Genomic DNA, 19214 nt, shown 5'->3' on the forward strand with positions numbered 1-19214 from the left:
TGTGCGAGTTGACTGGGTCCCGGGGCACTCGGGCAGCATCGGCAATGGTGCGGCCCACAGTGCAGCGAGCGAGCTGTTATTTTCCCGCTCATCTCCCCTGGGTCCAGTCCCTCTCATTCCTGTGCGTCTGGATCCGGAGGAGGAGTGCGAGCGACTTAAAGTGCAAGCCAAACGGGAGCTGTAGGCGAAGGTACCACACAATACCCACCCTTTGCCTAGGGGCTTCCTCGGGGCGCGCAAGTCCATGTGCATAAGGCCAGGACGGGCGCAGCACTCACCGAAGACGTCCTGGCTAAGTGGCGCGCGTACGCCGCTTCAAGGAAGACGCGAGGTCATCAGAGGCAATGTTTGGACAACGAGGAGGAGGAAGAGACGGAGGCGAACGTGCACTTGACTGACCTACGACGTCACCAGGATCTCGGCGTCACCTTGGGCCATAAAAGCGGCGGCCTCACAGCAAAACGAGTCACTTAGCAGCAGCAGCAGCTGGACGTGAAGTCGTCTCTCACGAACGCCGCTTCCATTTTGCAGCTATCTGCTGCTGTTTCGGCACCTGTAGTCCTGGCTTTCCTGGGGCTTGTCAAGATTCCTGATAGACGTGCCTCCGTCACCACCAGCCAGTATTCTGCCGCTCTGCACATGCCCAGACGCATCCACACCAGACGTGCAATTGACTGACCTACGACGTCACCAGGATCTCGGCGCCACCTTGGGCCATAAAAGCGGCGGCCTCACAGGGAAACGAGTCAGAAGCAGCAGCAGCAGCTGGACGTGAACTCGTCTCTCACGAACGCCGCTTCCATTTTGCAGGTTGGTGTCACAACCCTATTTCGTAAACCCGAGCTCTATTTTCTGAAGAGCGCTTTCGCTGCTGCTGCTGCTGCCATCTTGCATTTGTTACTGTGATATCATTTGTTCTGATATCATTTGTTCGTGATATCCGTGTTTTTCTGTATTCCTTTTTTTGCGTATACTTGTGACACCATGGCATCGTTGCAAGATACCATATGTACTAAATGTAACGCGAACTTCACTGCTGATGAACGCTCAATATCTTGTTGCGAATGTATCGGCACCTATCACTAAGGCTCATGTTCAGGGATTTCCAAATCCACGTTCAAGTCAAAGGGAGCAGAGCAAAGAAAACTGTGGAAGTGTCAGGAATGCCGTAAACTCTGCAAAGCTGGCAGCTCAACTCAGAAAGAAAGCGATGATTCGACTATCGCCACCGTGCTACGTGACATCAACCGAAGGCTTGATGAACTGCTTCCGCTGAAGAAAGTTGTTCAAGAGATGGAAGAATCCCTGAACATGATGGCCAAGAAATATGACACCATTGGTTTTGATGTTGTGAGGCACAATAGTGAAATTAAGAACCTGAAAAACAGAATGTCCAAGCTGGAGGAAGTTGGTGCCTGCGCGGAAATAAAAAAAAAGGGTTCTTGTGCAGTTAACGCCCGGGAATACCGCAGCAGGAAACTGAACATTGAGCTTCATGGCATCCAGAAGACACATAAGGGATGTCTAATGTCTGAGGTTAACGCTATCGCGTCAAAACTTCAGCTCGCACCATTAACTGAGCAAAGCGTATCTGCGATCCACCGGCTGCCCTCTCGCTCAGACAAGATTACTGGAATCGTCATCCGCTTCTCGAATCAATCGACAAGGGATCAATGACTCGATAAACGTAAGGTTTTGCCAACTGTTAAGAACGGCGCGTACATGATGGAAAGCCTAACCACGCAAAACAGGGCCTTACTGAAGTTGGCTAAAGAGTGGGCGCATGAGCATGATTTTTGTTATGCGTGGCACTGAGGTGGCAATGTTTTCGGCCGAAAAGAAGAGGGCGATCGTGCGCACTTGATAAAATGCCCCAATGACCTTGCCAAACTTCCTGAATTCCCGGTGACTGTATTTGTATACGTCAACCATGTCTTGTGCTGATTTGGGTGTGCCCTTCTGACTTGTTTAACTTCTTTGGGCATACAGACAAGAATGGTCTAAAATGCGTTCATTTGAATTGTCAGTCTGCTTGTAATAAACATGATGAGCTCGACGCATTTTTGGCAGTCTAAGCATCTCTTTCGACTTTATCATGTTGTCAGAAACGTGGTACCACCAAAACTCGGCAGTTTGGCAACCTCCGAACTACAGATGTTTCACGCAGTCGCGGACTATTACACGTGGCAGTGGAGTTAGTATTCTGGTTCGAAACGAATTAATAGTGCAGCGTATAGAAGGTTTCTGTACTGTGACCGAAGATTATGAGGTCCTTTCAGTTGTATGCTCAAATTTATTGGTAACTGTATGGTATAGGCCTCCTGATGGTAACATTGAGTGTTTTTTTCCTGTTCCTTGAAAACTTCTTTACTTATATCTCTAGTAATCACTGTGAAGTTATTTGGTGTGGCGACTTTAATATCGATCTACTTGCATCAACCCCCTTGTGTCGTGACTTCAAGCTCTTATTACATTCTTACGGCTTTTCAAACGTTATCTCGATGCCGACAAGAGTGATCGGCCACACAGCCACCTGCATTGATTTATTTATTACCAATTTCCCTGAGTGTAATACAAAAGCTGGTGTCTGTTCTTACGTTTTGAGTGATCACATGCCAATTGTTTTCAGTATAAACCGTAAAATTAAAAGGTCTTCCCCATGTGAATTTTCCACCCGGCTAATTACCCCATTGCGAATGCAGAAATTCGTGATGAACTGAGAAACATTGACTGGAGTTCGATTTTTCAGTCAAACTGTGCTACTTTCGCGTATGAAACTTTTTGGGGCATTTTTTGTGTGCTTTAGGACCGGCATTTTCCAACTAGCACTAAAACAAAGCGCTCCTCAAAGATAAGAAAATCATGGATCACGGCAGAACTATTCCAAGAAATTAAAGAACAAATAGGCTGTATAACAAGTTTATCGTGTCCCGTGACATGGCGGATCTAAACACGTTTAAGAGATACCGTAATGAACCTAATAACCAGCAGCGACTTGCTAAGATTTGCCATAATAATGAATATTTTGAGTCCTGTTCAAGCGATAGTAGGAAAGTATGGAAGAAGGTCAATTCGTTACTCGGTCGTTCACCTGATGCCCTACTTAATGTTTTTATTAAAAAAGATGGGGTTGATATTAGCGCTGAAATGTTACCTGATGTCTTCAATGATTATTTTACCAACATTAGCACATTACCGACTAACAGCTCTGCTTGCCGTCATATCAAAGCCGCGCCTCAGGACACTGTTTTTCTCCGACCGACTGATAAAGGTGAACTTATCTGTATCTTTTCAACTTTAAAAGACAGTAGCACGTGCGATATAGATAACTTACATATGAAACCTGTTAAATATGTTATCGATGTATTTGCCCCAGTGTTAACGCATATTTAGAACATATCACTCGATAGTAGTGTTTTCCCACTTAAAATGCAAACTGCAAAAGTGACAAGAAAGAAAGTGTCAAGAAAGGTGACAAAACAGCGATGTCCAACTACAGGACAATATCTATACTCCCTATCTTTTCGAAAGCTTTAGAAAAAAATAATTTTAAGCCGTGCATCTAACTTCCTTGAAACTAAAAACCTCCTCACTCGCAATATCCCTTTCGCAAACACAGATCGACTCAGCGTGCGCTTCTTCAGCAGAAAGAATATATTTTACAAAATTTTGAGGATCGCCAGCTTACTTTGGGAGTATTTATTGACTTTAGCAAGGCATTCGACTCCATCAGTCATGAACTATTATTAAATAAACTTATCTACTACGCTATCCGCGGTGTCGCCTTAAAATTATTTCAGTCGTACTTGCAGCACAGATGCCAATATGTGTTCATTAACAACAAATCGTCCAAAATTTCTTGTGTTACGGCAGGTGTTCCCCAGGGCAATATCTTTGGGCCTCTTCTGTTTAATATTTACGTCAATGATCTCGTTAATATTGACCCCGATGCCAAATTCATAATCTATGCCGACGACACTACTGTCCGGTTTTCGTGCAATAATGCTCCGCAGCTAGTATCAGTGGCTAACTCTTGTTTAGAAAAAATATATACCTGGTCTCTAGAAAATGGTCTCTAGAAATGGTCTCAATGGCCTCTGATGAACCAAACGCAGTTTTATTTCAAGCGAAGAATAAGAATATCTGTCTTTCCAGGGACGTGGTGTTAGGGCCTTCTAAAATTTAACTTGTCCCTTCTGTGAAAACACTCGGGGTCTTTTTTGATGAAAATATGAGCTGGAGCGATCACATTGATTTTCTTGCAGGCAAACACCCAAATTACTGGACGGGTTTTCTCTCCTCGCTACATGCCTCGGAAGATTAAAATGTTAATTTATAATGCTTTATTTGCGAGCCACCTTCACTATTGCTGCATTATTTGGGGCACCACATCTGTTACAAATACTAACCGTTTGCTTGTAATACAAAAGAAAATTGTTCGCGTAATTAGTGATATGCCCTTTGACTTCCCATTTGAACCCATATTTAAAAAAAACTTCGCGTAATTAAAGTCAGTGATATGTTTAACTACCGCCTTGCTCTTGGATACCTAAAGGAAACAAAACAGAACTTAAGCCTTGTTTCATCTCTGGCCAGATTAGAACGCAATATCCCATGTTTTAACACCAGGTCCCCGGAATACTGGCATGTGCCGCATGTGCGTTCAACTTAGGTAACCGGATGATTTGTTACACTCTGTTACACTTTACCCACTTTGCTGAATAATCTCAGATCTGCGTCCATTGATGTACTTAATTGTTCTGGCAGAGAACTGTATAATTTCTACTGCCCCAAGAATTGGGTTTGACTATACGTATATGTAATCTTTTTTGTTCAAGAGTTGTATGTATCTATGTATCCATATTGTTCGTTTTCCCCAAATTGTTTGATGTGTGAAGCAAATTTGTTTAAATGTGATCAATGTGCAATATTCTCTCAATCTCTTTCCTTTCTCTCTTTTGTTTTTCCTTTTCTCCTTTTTTTTCTCTCATCTGTTTCATCTGTTCGGTTCTTGCTATCTGCTGCCTTCTGGTTATAAGGACTAGTCAAGTTGCTGTTCGTAGCAATTTTTTTCCTAATGTCTTGGAACCTTGTACCACTTGTTTTCAAGAATAAAGGTATTATATTATTTATATTATATGTCAACACCAGTGACGTGCAGTACGTGCGACATCGGTGCCCGACCGACAGTCAGGCATCTATTGTGGGACTGTCCCGGTCTCGCGACAGTAAGAGACAAACACGAGGGACGCGGCATTACCTCACTGGAGGCATGGACCACGCCACCCCCTGGCCGATGCCTGTCGAACTATCAACTACTTATGGGAGTTTGAACTACACATTCATAACCCGCAGGTTATGAATGTGTAGTTTATTGTTTTTCTTTCCTTGTGAACCCTGCCATTGACTCTTACCCCTGCTTAGGCCACTGAGCCATCCTTTTAATTAAAGTTCATTCTCTCAAATCCAAACTGGCACTTTTCCGGTTTAATTGTCAAGCCGGCCGACTGGATAGCCTGAAGCACTAAGAGTAGCCTCTCCACGTGCTGCTCGAATGCTGAAGAGCACACCACAACGTCATCCAAGTAGACTATAGGCATGACTGCCATTTGAGACCCGACAGGACACTGTCCATCATGTGCTGGAAGGTCGCTGGCGCGCAACAGAGGCCGAATGGGAGTGTGTTAAACTCATAAATTCCGTCCGGAGTTACGAAAGCTGTTTTTTCACGATCTCTTTCGTCCACTTCAATTTGCCAATATCCGCTTTTTAAATCCAATGAGGAGAAATACTGTGCATGACGCAACCGGGCCAACGTGTCATCGATACGTGGCAACGGGTAGACATCCCGCTTGGTCACGCTGTTCAGTTTCCGGTAATCAACACATAATCTCATTGTGTTGTCTGTTTTCCTGACAAGAACTACCGGCGACGCCCATGGGCTGTTGGACGGCTGAATGACACCGTCCTGAAGCATCTCTTGCACCTTATCCTTTACGATCTCCCCTTCTTTCGGCCATACTGTGTATGGATGTTGGTATACAGGTCTGGTTACTTCGTCTGTTATGTGTCGTCTGTTATGTGACCATGTGTCGATTCATTTTGATCAAAACCTTCTGCTTTCGGACAACATGCCGATACAGTACAGGAGGCATGCAATCCGTCAGGTCAAAGGAATTTGGCGGAGATCGTCGATGCGTGGTCTAAATTAAAACGACTTGGCGTCAATTTCGTAATGTCGAGATATCTCAAGTATACGCGGATGCCTTTGGGGAGCGGTAATTACGTTGGCTTAACTTTCATGTAGGCGACCAACGAGATTAGTGAATTTGAATTGCGCGTTTCGATTCATTTTGATCATAGCTAAAGAAGCATGCATTGCTGCAGTCGACTTACCTATTCCTGCCCAACAGTTGGTATCTTCCCTGGTGACGGTAGGATGGCCTTGCTTTCACCGGTGTTTTGAATACAACGCAATGGCTGCGGGCTTGCTGGTACATCTTAACTAAGGGTGGTGAAGCGCAGGGAAACACGCTGACAAAAGGAGGCACATTGGACGCACAGGTGCTTATGAACTCTGAACACAAGAGCCAACGCCTCCTAAAACTTTTTAGGAGGCGTTGCAAGAGCCCTTCGCACTGCTCGAGGTTGTCGATTGCATCCCTGTCAGCCTAGTTTGAAAAATTCAATGACACTAGGTTGCGACGGCTGAGCGTTGAAGTCAGCGTCTGGAAAACATTGGTGCATACTGGACTCGCTGTTGAACCACACGGCCGCCAGTGATAACGCGCACTGGCAGGTCTAGCGGAAGTGACGTCGTTTGTAGGTCATCACTGGACCCCCACACTGGCGTTAGCACGTACGGATAGAAGTGTAGCAGATGAGCGTCAGAATTTGTGGCTTCGTCCACGGGTGTAGCGCAGTTATGTTTGACAAAACTCATGCCGACGGAATTGTGTTAAAAATTCATATGGTTACAAAGATTGTTTTCATGATCTAGTAAAGTCTTTCTAGTGAATTCCTGGATTTGCTTCATGCCTATGTGGTGCATCATGTGTGAAGCATGTCGATCACGTCCTCGCAGAGCACAGGTGGTCGGGTCACGTACGAGGACGTGGTGAACGTTCTTCCGTTCGGAAACACCCTCGTGGTGATGAACGTGAGCGGGGCACAGTTGAGAGACCTCCTCGAGCATGGCGCCCACCGGCACGATGCCAAGGGAGAGGTGCTGCCCGCGGAATTTCTCATCACTGCTGGTAAGTAATGTGGAAGAGTTGCTGTTTGCAAGTCTTGTAATGCGACGCATGGAAATATATAATCCTTACCACGGTAACACCTAATAACGGGACATGTTTTCACATTTTTGCAACTATAAATTACAGGTTATAGGTATTTTGATTACACCTATAAGTAATGGTTTGGATATATTTCACTGAATTAACATTCAGTAAATGGATACATTTTTACATTGTAATTGGATTAGCATTCTTAGAATACTCACGCACTTTCCGGTACTCATGTAAGGATCTAACCATTTCCTATTTACCCCGACTTGGATCAGGGGGTATAAGCCGCTCTTCAGTGAACCTCTTTGACGGCGACTCGAGATGCTGGATCATCATCATCATCATTATCAGCCGATATTTATGTACATAGCAGGACGAAGGCCTCTCCCTGCGATCTCCAATTACCTCTGTCTTGCGCTAGCTCATTCCAACTTCCGCCTGCAAATTTCTTTAACTTCATCAGCCCACCTAGTTTTCTGCCGTCATCGACTGCGCTTCCCTTCTCTTGGTACCGATTCTCTAACTCTCTAATTGTCCACCGGTTATCCACCCTACGCAGTACCTGAGGCAGGCCTGCCCACCACCATTTTTTTACAGCGAAGCTGTTAAGGGCTCACCTTTCGATCGTAGCGTCCGGCAATAGAAAAAGAAATGTCGCAGTTTCGCCCGAAAGGCGAAGCATCGATTGCGATAGCAAATTAGTAGAGCGCTATTCGGAGTAGGGATAGTAGTTTTATCGGCTGCATAAACATGGACACATTGGCTTACTAATTGAATTAACAATCGTGGTGTCAGCGCGCTTAAGCAAACATGAACAGATCACACTGAATGACCGCAGGCAACGACTTTCAAAACGCTGGCAGCAAGCGCAAGTTCGCGCGGTCTATCGCTTCAACGGAAACTGAGCGGCAAATGCACAGCCCATACAAAGGTCAGAGTCGTGTGGAGATAAGAGACGGTGCGGGCGACCGCCGGGCAGAGAAGTTGTTGGCAGAGGAGAAGCTGCCCCCCCCCCTCCCCCCCTCTTCCCGTTTCTTGCTTTCGCGTGGGAGATTGAGTGATAAGATACGCCTTTGGCGCCGGAGCACAGCGCCGCCCCGCCTCCCTCCCTCCCTCCCTCCCATACCCCAACGGCCTTTCGCGGAACGGTCGCGTTTGCTTTCCGCCGTGCGTTCGCCCTCCGTGTTAGCGCGCGTCCCCCGCGCGCTTTCGCTCGCGCATAAGGCGCGCGGCGACGATTTTATCGCCCTTGGAATCTATACGGAACCTCACGGCGACGGCGACGCCGAGGGCAGAAATCCGGTTGAAGTGTCCATATAATTGCTATCACAATAAAAAAAACTCTCATTGGCCGTATGCTGTATGTGCGAGTGAAAGCGCGCGATGGCGAGGGACGCGCGCTTTCACGGGGAGCGAACGCACGGCGGAGAACAAACGCGACTCTCCAGTGGAAGGGGAGTGGTGGGCGAGCAGGGCTTCGAGGCACTCTAGAGTCTAGACTGTGCGTGTGCGTGCCCAACTGTGAGTGGATTCCACCGGGGAATTGAGCTGACTGTCGAAGAGAAAGCCCACGCTGCTCTTCGCTTCGACGACCTCGCCGAGCTCGAGAACCGTTCTGCGCACATTGCCGACGAGTGACTGCGTAAGCAGGCCACCATTACGCTGCCGGCGGACCCTGCCCTGCCTATGGCTGTGCTCGGCAGCGCTGTGGCACCGGAAGCAGTTGCGGAGCCTCCTCAGGCGAGCCCTTTCTCCCTGGTGCGGGACACCACCCTTGCTGATAGGGTTGCTGCTCCGCTGCCCTCTTCAGACGAGGACGAGGAGGACATGGACTCCTCACGTTCGCGGAAACGCCCCCGCGAAGCGGAGAGCGAGGAGGACGAATTGGCCGGCCCTCGCAAGCAGCCACCTTGCTCGGAGGCTCGCGTATCACCCAACGCTCACACGGAGCGGAGGGACGACGGCGGTGCCGTCTCCCGACTCCCGGGACAAACGGCCACTAAAGTCCCTAGATTTCCTGCTCAAAGCAGAAAAAACAAGATACATACATACATATATATATATATATATATATATATATATATATATATATATATATAGTATAATATATAATATATAATAATATATATAATATATATAATAAAACAATAATATATACAATAATATATACAATAATATATATATATATATATATATATATATATATATATATATATATCTTGCTTTTTTTTGCTTTGAGCAGGAAATCCAGGGACTTTAGTGGCCGTTTGTCCCGGGAGTCAGGAGACGGCACCGCCGTCGTCCTTCCGCTCCGTGTGAGCACAGGATGGTGCTCGGGACGAGCACCATCCTGTGCGCGGGGGGGGGGGTGCATGGACGATGTGGTGGCCGTTAAAGTCTATATATATGTGGTGGCCGTTAAAGTCTATATATATATATATATATATATATATATATATATATATATATAGACTTTAACGGCCACCACATCGTCCATGCCCCCCCCCCCCCCCCCGCACAGGATCGTGCTCGTCCTGAAACGCCGGCTCTGGTTCCGCCCACGGACGCTCGCGCTTCGCCCGCTGCTGGTGGTGATAGCGAGCACCCTCCCACGTCGTCTGTTACCGCAGACGCTCGCCACCCGATCGGATCGGTCCCGATGGTGCTCGCGGATTCCAGGCCACCAGACTCAAGGCAGCACGGTTCTGCCCATCCGGTGGCACAGTTCCTGAAGGGGTCCCCCCGCCACACCCCTGCACAGCAGAACCAGGGGAGAAAGAAGAGGACGAAGAAACAGCAGAAGCAGAAGAAATCTGCTAGCACTTCAGAGGCTTCTTCCTCCTGGGTTGCTGCTGACCCACGCCACGCACCAGTGACCCAGGTCACCCCCAAGGCGGTGCAGCACGCTGCCCCCGGCGTCCAAGAACCACCCTCAGACGGGTTCGAACTGGTTCGTTCCAAGGCTGACCGGCGGCGCACAAGAGCCCTGGAGAATGCTGCCCTGCCGATGAACCCTGAGGTGGTCGGCACGGTGCTTTTCCGTCCTTCGGCACCCGGTGGAGCCTTCCGTTGTGTGCCACGCCTCGTACTCGCGGCGGCACTTCCAGCGCGTCCCGGTGTCGCTGCGGTGAGGGTGAACAACAAACGCAACATCGTGGCCACCGACACCACCACCCGGGCGTGCCTGGAGGAGCTGATGACGGTCACCGAGCTCCACGGCATACCGGTTACCGCCCGTCTGCTAGCTGAGCGCGGGTTGAGCACCGGCTTCCTGCATGGGGTGGACGGAGAGCCTGCAGACGAGGACCTCCTGAGGGCCACCAAATCCAGCGTCCCGGTGGTGTCTGCAACTAGGCAGGGCAACACCATCACTATCCGTTTCGCGGGACCGGTCCCCCTTAAAAACGTGAGCCTCTTCAAGCTCTGGTTCAGAGTAAGGCCGGCCAGGCCGCGCCCACTGCAGTGCCGGCAGTGTGGTCGTTTCGGTCACGTGGCGGAAGCCTGCAGGTGGCCGACGGGCTGCATCTGCTGCGGAAAGAGCCACGCCACGGGGTCCCCTTGCCAGACGGTCCACTGTGTGAACTGCGGTGGGCCACACACTGCAGACACCCCTGCCTGTCCCATGTGGCAGCAGGAACGACGTGTGACCACCATCATGGCCTCCTCCACCACAGCACCCTCCAGGCGTGCGGTCAGAGCCGCGGTGCGTGAGGAGAGCAAGGTGGAGCAGGCCTTCACACCCCCGGCGGGATCTTTCGCAGGTGTGGTGAAGGGTGCCCCCGCTCCCTCGCGGCACCCAGTACCAACCCCGTGAGCCTCCCGCCGCCGCGTGCCGGAGTCTGCTGTGGCCTCCACTACAACGCCGCCAGATGCCCCCATGGCCCAGACTACAGTGGACCAACTGGTGGCCAATCTCCTGCTGACCAAGCAGGCAGTCGGCTCTTTGCTGCCTGCTGAACATCCACTTAGATCCATCAGCCTGCAGGCAATGGCAGCCCAGACCACAGCCAACACCCGCCGGGGTGGCTCAGTCAGCTATGGCGTTGCGCTGCTGAGCACGAGATCGCGGGATCGAATCCCGGCAGCGGCGGCCGCATTTCGATGGAGGCGAAATGCAAAAACGCCCGTGTGCTTGCGTTGTAGTGCACGTTAAGAACCCCAGGTGGTCAGAATTCATCCGGAGCCCTCCACTACGGCGTGCCTCATAATCAGAACTGGTTTTGGCACGTAAAACCCCAGAAAGAAGAAGAGAACCACAGCCAACCACCATGGCTGATCCGCATAGGCTGAGGAATGGTCGTCGCCGCCCCGGTGTCCTCCAGTGGAACACTAACTCCCTGCGGCGGCGACATGCGGACCTCTCCCTACATCTCCTGCAGAGCGAGTACGATGTGCTCGCTCTGCAGGATGTGTACGTAGCTGCTGAGGAACTGCACCTCCCTGGCTACGTGGGTTACAGCAGCCGAACCTCCTGTACAGGGCGGATTGCCATGTAGTGCCTTGCCTCGACGACAGCCATAAGCAGGGCTGTCGTCGTTGCGCTGTGTACGTGAAGAGGGAACTCCTTCAGGCGGAGGTGAGCATGGCAGACCTTGTCAGCGGCCCCCTCGAGTGCTGTGCTGTTCGAGTGCGCCTCGAGGGTACCGACAGCACCGTGGCTTGCGTCTACATCAGGCCGGGCCAGCCGTGGGATCCTGCATGCCGACGGCAACTGGCCCACCGCCTGGGGAGGGAGTTCCTACTGTGCGGGGACGTCAGCGCCCATCACTTGGCCTGGTGCAGTAGACGGTGCTGCCCACGAGGGAAGGAGCTGCAGGACGTTCTCCAGCAACTGGGCCTGCAGATCCTGAACACCGGTCTACCTACGTTCCTCCGACGCACTGGCCGGGCTGTCCGCTCGGCCATTGACATCAGCGTTGCCACAGAGGGCTATCGGTACTCCTGGGCACTACTCCTGGACACCTGGGGGTCTGACCACCTGCCTCTCCTGCTCTCTCCATTCCAAGGCAAGACACCTAGGAGTCGGGAGTGCCACATCGTGGGCTGGCGGGCCTTCAGACGACTCTGCCATCAGGACACCTCCGGCAGAGACTTCCTCCAGCTGGTGGTTGACAGAGCCAGGGCCTCAATTGTCACCACGACAGCACAGGTGGGCCAGCCGGTTCCGGACCTGAGGCACCTGGCCCTGCGACCGGAACGGCGCCTGCCGCTTTAGACCAAGTACCACCGCGTGGATGCTGTCTGCAGACGCCATGCATGGAGACGCCGGCGCCAAAGCTGGGAGGGTGTCTGTTCTTCTATCAGCCGCACCCAGGACGGCCCCCGTGCGTGGCGCCTGCTCATGGTTCCACAAGCCACACGCCAGGTGGCTTGCGGAACCTTGGAATCAGCGCTGCTGCCCTGGCCGAGCTCTTCGTAGATCGGTTTGCCGCCAGAATACCCGCCCTGCTGGCCACACCACTACCGGCTGCTGCTCTGCCATATCTTGCGTCCTGCCATCATCCATGATGGGTGGCTGCACAGATCCAGGAGCTGTGTAGCGAGCCCATCCGGATTCACGAGCTGGAAGCAGCACTCAGCAGGACCAAGCGCCGGAGCACGCCTGGAGCTGATGGCATCACGTTCCAGATGCTGCGTAATCTGGAGGAGGCCGGTCGGCAACGGCTCCTGGAGGGCTTCAACGACATCTGGAGCACAGGAGACATACCAGAGAGCTGGCGAGCAGCAGTGGTAGCGCGGATCCTGAGGCCTCGGAAGCCTGCCACAGCACTGCCTTCGTACAGGCCGGTCTCTCTCACCTCTGCGGCCTGCAAGGTGCTGGAGAGAGTTGCCCTGGCGCGATTGGAGTGGATTGCAGCGCAGCTGCAATTCTTCACAGAGGAACAGACGGGCTTCAGGTGCTACTGCTGCACGGCGGACTCAATCGCGGACGTCGTCGCCACTCTCGAGGATGCCAAGAGGTGCGGGGACGTGGCCATGCTTCTGCTGCTGGATGTGGAGAGTGCTTTTGACGGCCTCCCTCATACAGTCGTCGAGGCTGCCATGGACGGACTCGGCTTCAGTGGGTGTCTCCGTGGCTTTGTCACCGCATTCCTGTCGGGAAGGACCTTCCGTGTCCGCGTTGGAAGAGAGCTGAGCGAACCCAGGGACATCACATCAGTTGTCCCACAAGGCTCAGTGCTCAGCCCCCTCCTTTTCAATCCTGCCGGCATCACTCCTAGCCGCCGCCCGATTCCCGGCCCGCTGCTCCATCAATGCGGACGATGTGGCACTTTGGGTACAGGGACCAAGGCGGTCCATCCCGGCCATCAGGAGGTCGCTGCAGGAGGCCCTGGATGCGGTCGTCTCCTACCTAGGAGGCATTGGGATCAGAGTCTCTGCTGCCAATACTGAGGCCCTCCTGTTACACCCGCTGGCCTCGGCCCGTCTGCACGTCAGGCAACTGAAGGTTGGTGCCAAAGCAGGACTCTGAGGAAGCCGGTAGTCACGTCCAGCATCCTGCAAACTCCTGGAGCAACTGGAGGGTCGGCTGCTGGTGTTCACCGACGGATCTGTAATACCGGATGGGTCAGCAGCAGCGGCGTGTGTCATCCTTGCCAGAGCCATCAGCAGGCAATGCCGTCTCCCGTTCTCAGCGAGTACGACAGCGGCTGAACTGGCGGGGCTTCACCTGGCTGCTGACCTCCTGGCTGAGGACCCACCTGCACAGCCGGTCGCTGTGCTATGAGACAATAAACCGGCGCTGCAGTCCCTTTCCAACTGCCATCGAGTTGGACTGACGGAGTACCTCTTGGCCACGAAGTTCTCGGCGCTCGCCTCCTCCGCAGTGTCCGTCTTCTTTCACTGGCTGCCCGCGCATGAGGGCATGGCTGGTAACGAGGAGGCGGACACCCTCGCTAAAGTTGCCCACCACCCAGGAGTCAAATTCACTCGAGCAGTGGCGGCTTCAGACTACTCCAGGTCACGACTGAAGCAGCTTCCACTGGCGATCCACCCCGACCCGTGGGTGGGAAATGGCAAGGGACTTAAGCTGCTCCACGAGTCTGGCCTCACCATACGAGACAGGGCCACCCTGCTGCGACTGCGGACTGGCTGCATATGGTCAGCAGCCAGGCTTCATGCCAAAGGCCGCATCGCCTCCCCCTCGTGCCCCCGCAGGGGCGTCTGCGTCAGCAGGCGTTTGGTGTGTGGGGACACCACGGACCCGAGCACACGAGGGTAGGACCCTCCCGCGCTTAACCGTGCGCGGCTTAGCCGTGTCCGGGGAAAAAGGGGATCCTGGGGGCCGAGCCTATGCCGGGTGTTTGGACCTTTACGGCCCCTCGGCGGAGGCAACACGCCCCTTTGGCCTCTGCTTCACGAAGACGGCACCCGCGGACTGACCCGCCCGGGGGAAACCAGTAGTCGTCTTTTCCTATCTCTCTCTACCCTAATCTTCGTCTTTCCCTTTCACTTCTAATCTGTCCTGTCCTCTAATCTTTCCCGTTCACTTCGACTTTTCCTGGCGGCAAGGGTTAACCTGCTGTGGCTGTCCTACCTTGGGTTACCATATTGGGTTATAGTAACGGCATACTGCTGGCGCTGTGCAGACTTGTTTTCATGTTCTGCCACGTCCCCTTGTTGGGCTCAGTGGTCGGTGGCAGACGCCGTTGCCGAATAAATAATTTCTTTCCATGGATCCTCGAACCCTTTCTCAACCGATCGTGCCTCGAAAAGGGTACGCACCGACGCAACCTCGCTATTCTTGCCCCAAAACAAAGAAAGTTTCCCCGAAATTCCACGTCCTTCAATGTGAACAGTCATCTACAAAAGCTAGAGCAATTTCACCATTTCTTGTGACCAAGTGCCTAAAAGAGACCATTGGAACTTGTTATAAGGTAACAAAGATGGCAAGTGGAGATTTGCTCCTCGAACTAAAAGACAAGAAACAATAGAACAGACTCGCACACCTCGTAGCCTTTGGTAACATCCCTGTTTCTGTGAGCGCACATCGAACTATGAACACAGTCAAAGGCGTAGTATCAGATGAAGACTTAATGACATTGAGTTAAGAAGAATTCCTGGATGGATGGAAAGACCAAGACGAAATCTCAACAAAGCATTTAATACTCACTTTGAGTTCAACTACATTACCCGAGACTCTTGAAACCGGCTATGTAAAACTTCATGTTCGACCTTACACTCCGAACCCGTGACGTTGCTTCAAATGCCAAAGGTTTGGTCACGCATCCCAGAGTTGCCGAGGGCAGCTTATGTGCGCAAAGTGCGGCACAACCGGTCACTCTTCTGACGATTGCAATAATGACGAGGTACATTGTGCGAACTGCCACGGCAGTCACCCTGCATACTCCAGAGCTTGTCCAGCCTGGAAGAAAGAAAATGAAATAATTACTGTAAAAGTGAAGGAGAATATAACGTTCCGTGAAGCACGTCAACGTATCTCCTCGTTATTCTTGCTGAAGACATCTTTGACCGAAGTAGTGCAACGGTGATGATGATGTAGATGATTTATTGGCATCCCCTTTGAAACGGGGCGGCGACAAGTAGTCACCTAGCCTGCTTGATTTAATCAGGTATACTATACATGTTCTTGATCTAGCATTTTTGTTTACCTCTCATTATTACTTTTCTTTTTCAAAAAATTTACCTTGTACCGCTACCTATGATTTTAAGAGATCAGGTCGTATCCATCTTTTCCCTGCTTTTTTTCCACCAGTACTCTAATCGTCTCTTGCTTATCTCTACGGCTGATCTTTTGATGTTTCCTTCCACTTTAAACCCAAGCGCTTCTGGGAGTTGCATGTTACCTACAGTTCTCGTTGGGTGGATCCCGTCGCATTTCATTAGGATGTGCTGAGTGGTCTAGGGATCTTTACTGCAGCATACACATGCTTCATCTAGTTCCGAATATTTGCTCCGGTATGTTTTTGTCCTTAGGCAACCGGCTCGAGCCTCAAATAGCAAGGCACTCCCCTTTGTGTCATCGTATAGATGTTCCCTTCTAATTTCTTTCTTCTCATTCTTGTAAATCTCCAGTGTCCTTTTTGTTTCCATTCTTTGCATCCAATTCACGGTCTCTATTTCTCTCTCTTTCTGATGACTCCTGGTTGTCTATTTACAGTTTCGATTATCCTGTACTTGGTTGCCAACTTCCTTGACTACCGGGCTGCCGCCAGAGGCCATTGTGGGGGGCGGCACCACAACGGCCTCTGGCGGCGGCACCACAACGGCCTCTGGCGGCAGCCTTGGACCACGCCTAGCGTGCCGAGGCTGACGCCACCCGCCCATAAGGTGGGAGCAGCCAGCGCTGCCCTGCCATGCCTCTCTCAAGTGTCCACACCAGTGGCCTCTACAAGCTCCGGCAGCAGCCAGGGCACCGCAGAGGCCACAGGGGTCCTGTCGACCTCCGGCCCAGTGGGGGCGAAGACTTCGTCACTCGAGATCAAGTCTACGCGACGCACACATTGCTCTCTGGAGCGGGTGTCCAGTGCCTCGCAAGCCAAACGGCCTATTAGCGTCGAAGGAGCGGCGAGGTTCTCTTGACCGCTCCAAAAAAAGACAAAATACCAATTACAGGGCCTAACAAAGGCTCTGTAATGTCACTCTTCTCCCTTTTGAGACGCAAATCACATTTTTTTTTCGTTTTAACATAGACAACATTATACAGTGGAATATTAGAGGACTATTAAGAAACCTAGATGACGTCCAAGAAATTCTCTGCAAGTTTAATCCTAAAGTGCTGTGTGTGCAAGAAACACATCTAACTTCCAAATACACCAATTTCCTCCGACAATACATGACTTTCCGAAAAGACCGCGAGGATGCTGTCGCATGGTCAGGTGGTGTAGCCATCATTGCTGATAGAAGTGTAGCGTGTCTACATTTGAAACTCCAAACGGCCCTTGAGGCAGTGGCCATTCGAGCCGTACTTTTAAACAAACTCATTACCATCTGCTCGTTGTATATACGACCACATTATCAGCTTCACAGATGCGACTTAGAATCATTAATAGATGTGCTCCCAGAGCCATATCTGATTCTTGGTGATTTTAATGCACACAGTAGTTTGTGGGGCGATTCACGCTGGGATGCGCGAGGTCGCGTTATTGAACAGCTGCCTTTTTCCTCTGGAGAATGTGTCTTGAATACGAAGGAGCCCACATATTTTACCATGGCTAACAAGTCATACTCTGCCATAGATCTTAGCATTTTATCGCCGACGCTTTCACCCTATTTTAAATGGAATGTGCTTAATATACCCGTATATGGGAGTGACCACTTCCCAATAATCCTGAGTACGCCAAAACAAGATCAACTTCCCCTGCAGGTCCCTCGGTGGAAGGTTGACTTAGCCGATTGGGAACGGTACCGAACTCTTACTTACATGACATAGGCTGAGATGTCCGGTCTAACCATAGATGATGCTGTTACATATTTTACAGCTTTTATACTTGATGCCGCCTGTAAATGTATTACTCAAGCGAGCGGCATGGGCTCCAAGCGGCGTGTTCCCTGGTGGAACGATGCATGTAGGCAAGCACGGAGGAACCAGAACAAAGCGTGGGCGCTGCTTCGCGACTCTCCAACAGCAGAAAACCTGGAAAACTTTAAGCATGTCAAATTCCGCGCAAGGAGAGCGTTGGGCAAAGTTTATATCAAGCATAAACTCTTACACAGATGAGAGAACAGTCTGGAATAGAGTGAAGAAAGTTAACGGGCAACAAACGCATTCCCTGCCTTTAGTAAACAGCCATGGTGAAAGCCTGGAAGATCAAGCAAACTTTCTTGGTGCACATTTTGAACAGATATCGAGCTCCTCACACTACTCCGAAACCTTCCGAAAGTACAAAACACGAATAGAACAACAAAAGTTAGAAAGAAAATGTGCAAGAAGTGAGGCGTACAATGAACCATTCTGCATAGCAGAACTGCAGGCAGCACTGAACTGTTGTAATACATCCGCCCCAGGTTCAGACCGCATAATATATGATATGTTGAAACAACTACCCTCCGAAACACAAAACACTGTGCTTGTGCAGTGCCAGGAGGAAACAGAAAGAGTGATCGCTTATGCAAGCAGAACGCTCTCACGCGCAGAAGCAAATTACTCTACAACTGATAAAGAGTGTCTCGCCGTGGTATGGGCGGTTACAAAATTTCGCCCTTATTTGTACGGTCGCCACTTCAAGGTTATCAGCGACCATCATTCGCTTTGCTGGCTCACAAATCTGAAAGATCCTTCCGGGCGATTAGCACGTTGGAGCCTGAGACTGCAAGAGTTTGATATGACGGTCCTGCACAAGTCGGGGAAACAGCATACTGACGCCGACTGCCTGTCTCGGTCCCCCATAGAATCAGCTCCTTCGACCGATGAAGAGGAAACAGCATTCGTCGGTCTTCTCTACACGTCTACCATTGCACAACAACGTGACGACCCTGAGTTGCTTGGCCTGATTAATTTCTTGGACGGACGAACTCAGACAGCACCTAAAGCTTTCGCAAGATAATTATCATCGTTTTGCTTAAGGAACAAAGTTCTATACAAAATGAACTCGAGCGGATCAAGCTATTTGCTCGTCGTTCGTACTGCTCTTCGTAGGGAAGTACTGGAAGCATGCCACAACGAGGTCACTTCTGGGCATCTAGGACACTGAACAGAGTGCTACAAAGATATTATTGGCCAGGAGTTGCCGTGAAACGTTGCCGTGAAACATCACGTGCCTAGAGTGTCAGCGGCGCAAGTCACCTCCAACGAAACCAGCCGGTTTGCTACAACCCATTCAAGTACCGCAAACGCCATTTGACCAAATCGGAATGGACCTCTTGGGTCCGCTTCCTACCTCTACTAGTGGTAAACGCTGCGTTATTGTAGCAACTGACTATCTTACTCGCTACGCCGAAACAAAAGCTATCCAGACAGGCACAGCA

At 50.8% G+C, this 19214-nt stretch overlaps 1 protein-coding gene across 1 annotated transcript in view; it reads left to right on the forward strand.

Moving 5' to 3' along the window:
- The window catches only part of LOC119462586 (protein 5NUC), a 581486-nt gene that overhangs the window by 523713 nt on the left and 38559 nt on the right, over positions 1–19214 (forward strand). The window contains exon 7 of the mRNA XM_037723919.2: positions 7085–7256. Within this exon, the coding sequence (XP_037579847.1) occupies positions 7085–7256 (172 nt within the window). The remainder of the gene's footprint in view (positions 1–7084; positions 7257–19214) is intronic.

Source organism: Dermacentor silvarum, chromosome 8, assembly GCF_013339745.2.
Source record: "Dermacentor silvarum isolate Dsil-2018 chromosome 8, BIME_Dsil_1.4, whole genome shotgun sequence".
NCBI classification, from domain to species: Eukaryota; Metazoa; Arthropoda; class Arachnida; order Ixodida; family Ixodidae; genus Dermacentor; species Dermacentor silvarum.